Raw genomic sequence first — 3,078 nt, 5'->3', positions numbered from 1 at the left:
TTGCTTTGTTAGTGCTCTCTTGCTGCTCCTTCCTGCATCGCAATTGTGGACACTACCTAGGTTTTTCTGTCCAAGCATCTCCGCTGTGACAGTCCTCAGGTCTTGCAGGCAATCACTAAGCCTGAGCATTGTCACATGACTGAGTGAGTGGTATCAGCACTCCCCCTGGTCACCAATTCCAATTCTAGTGCGGACTGAAACAAACAATAAGTGGCAGGGGTGAGCAGGCATGTAAATAACAACTACTCCCTCTTCTTCCCTGTTGTCACGGAGACAGGAAATTGAAAATCTTCTCAGTGGGGGTCATAGAGAGAAATAGAAATTGTACCTCTTTTCCCATTCCTTGAAACCATTTTTGCATCATTTTTTAACTGTTCATTCTATTCTTCTTTATTTGCATCAGATTTTTAGATCCGGATATGTATTCTATGATGGAAGATTCAACGAACAGACTAAGAAGTAAAAAATTCAAGAAGCTGACAAAGGCAATTTGTGGATTGGTAAGTTATTAACTGTAGAGTGCCATTTTTATGTGTGACTGGTGGGCTAAAATTAGAAACCTTTTGTTGCTGTATTGTGTATAGAAATATTTTGCATCAGGCACATCATAAGGCACAATAAGTTTGCCAAGTTGCATGATGTTGGGGATACTAGTTCAGGGGGGACTCTGCTGGAGCACGACGCATCCTCTATCCGTAGGGGGAGTGACTACCAGTATCCCTAAGAATGAGATGATGCGTGGACCTATATGGGTTAGACTTGATGGACGTATGTCTTTTATTCAACCCCAAATACTATGTAACTATGTAACATCACATCAGGCTGTCGTGGTTTTTAATAAGTTCAGCTCTCATACCTGTATACACTTTGTGGACCAGAGCCATTTGTACCTTCCACCAATGGGTCTATTGATTTAGTCATAACTTTGTCATTATCTATGTTTTTGTTTTTTGCTAGTTTGACCAGTGTTAGTTTTAACAAGTAAAGTGACATTAACCACTTGCTGACCAGGGTGTTAATTCCTCTTCCTGTCGAGACCATTTTTCAGTATTTTCAGTTCGGAAAATGTTTTGGGGAAAAAAAAAATCTGTTTTCCCTACGTTATGTTAGGAAACATTTATTATTATTATTATTATTATTATCCAATTTTGTGGTAAAATGTAAAACATGGGGTCACGTCGGTTAAATAGACACCAAATATGTCAAGCTTTATAATTGCGTGCGCCCGCGAAATCGCAAAAACTACCATGCCTAAAATTGGCCATAGGCAACGCTTTAAAAGCTTTTATCGCTCATCAGTTTAGTGTTATCAGTGATTGATGGTTCTAGAATTATTGCTCTCACTCCCATGTTTGCAGTGATATGTAACATGTGTGGCATAATCGTTGTTTTTGCATGTAGACTCACCCTGGCGCGTATTTACATTTATATGTGCGTGCACGTGGGGGACTTGCATTTTTAATGGTGTTTTTTTTTTTTTTTTTTTTTTTTTTTTTTAATATGACTTTTTTTTTTAACTTTACACTTAACTTTATTGCTATAACATAGCGGGCTAACAAGAGATTTTTATAATGCAACCAATGGATTAGTTGCCCGATTATTTTTTCAACTAATCGATTATGAAAATAATCATTAGCTGCAGCCCTAGATGGAATGTTCCTCTGCAACCCCACATCTATATGCTTGTACAGAATTTGATGACTCAAGGGTTCTTAGACTGCTGTAGAGGAAGGGGGGAGAGGCTCTAGGGGCCAGTCTAAGAACAAGCTGGCTGTAATGAGTTCCTCTTCAAGCTGCAAATTGACATAGAGGAGAATTCTCTTTAATAGGCTAGAGGCTGGAAAAATGATTAAGAAGACTGCAGGTACTCAAAAGAACATTAACAGCATAACACACGTGTGATATACAGTCAACATCAAAATCTTCTCATTCTACAATTCTCAGTATTTCTATACTTGTAGAGCTGAGCCAGTTCGGTCAGGATGTCTTGCTCCAATCTCACTTCTATTATACATATCTCTGGGCTTAAAACAGTGTAAAGAGGAAAGTGCTAAATTTAAAGTGCAGTCTGTCGCACCTTAGTAACTTTATTTGTATTGATTTTTCCTCGATAATCTTTGTTGTGCTTCTAAACCGTCTCATGGACATTGCATAGTGCTGACTTCTAGTTTTGGGTGAGATTTGTCCAGGTCTGCCTTCCAGTATTACAACATAAGCAATGCTATGAGTTGCTGAATCGTGAGCTGTTTGTGGCGAAACACTCATTAGCTGCAAGTTTGGTAATCTTGATAGACAGTGTACAAATAACTAGATCTGTTACTGTGTGTATTGCATGTCAGTCATGTCTCTGTTTGGTTTGTTAGATCGATGATTACAGCATTGTCCGATTTCTACCATTTGATCGCTCGGATGAAGAATGCATAAACATTGTGCTCCAACATATCGACTTTTCCATCCAGTATGGGGAAGACCTGGAGTTCAAAGAGCCAAGGGTGAGGGAATTTCTTTGAAAACCTAAAACTGTATAAAACAATCAATCCGTCTGTATGTTGCACTTTGCACACCACAATTTCCATCCTTGAACTTCACTGTCTGTGTTTTATATTCTTGACATTAAGAATCCTTTTTTTTTTATTAGGAACTTGAGGAGGATAAATCCGAGAACCTTGATGAATTCTTCCAGGACCAGGCAGATGAGGATTAACATCTTTTGACAACATATTGAAAAATGACGTGCTAGGATGAATTTAGCTTTCATGACTCCACAGTATATTATGTAGTGGAAGTAAGATGGTCTGTGTAGTACAGAGAATGCAGTGCATAATCTAGCATGTGATGGACTTTGCTAGCTGTGTGTTCTTGGAAACCAGAGCCTGTATTGTGTGTTTTCACATGCATACAGAATAGGTTTTCTGATCTTTGCGAATGAAGAAAAAACATTATTTTGAAATAACTGACACCATAGTATAAGTTGATTGCAGAAGCAATTTTTTTTCAGACACTCTTGGTAACCAATTCAAAAAAAAAAAAGGGAAAGGCTGTTTTAATATGTATAAATGTTTATTTTTGTTATTTAAA

At 37.9% G+C, this 3,078-nt stretch overlaps 1 protein-coding gene across 1 annotated transcript in view; it reads left to right on the top strand.

The window, feature by feature from the left end:
* The window catches only part of GPN3 (GPN-loop GTPase 3), an 8,415-nt gene extending 5,654 nt beyond the window's left edge, over positions 1-2,761 (top strand). The window contains 3 exon segments of the mRNA XM_018558303.1: positions 384-500; positions 2,364-2,492; positions 2,639-2,761. Of these exon segments, the coding sequence (XP_018413805.1) occupies positions 384-500; positions 2,364-2,492; positions 2,639-2,704 (312 nt within the window). The 3' untranslated portion in view covers positions 2,705-2,761.
* The last annotated feature ends 317 nt before the right edge of the window (positions 2,762-3,078 follow it).

The sequence above is a fragment of the Nanorana parkeri genome, unplaced genomic scaffold (genome assembly GCF_000935625.1).
Source record: "Nanorana parkeri isolate BGI_ZX_2015 unplaced genomic scaffold, ASM93562v1 scaffold331, whole genome shotgun sequence".
Classification (NCBI taxonomy): Eukaryota; Metazoa; Chordata; class Amphibia; order Anura; family Dicroglossidae; genus Nanorana; species Nanorana parkeri.
This window is presented reverse-complemented; position numbering and strand designations above follow the sequence as displayed.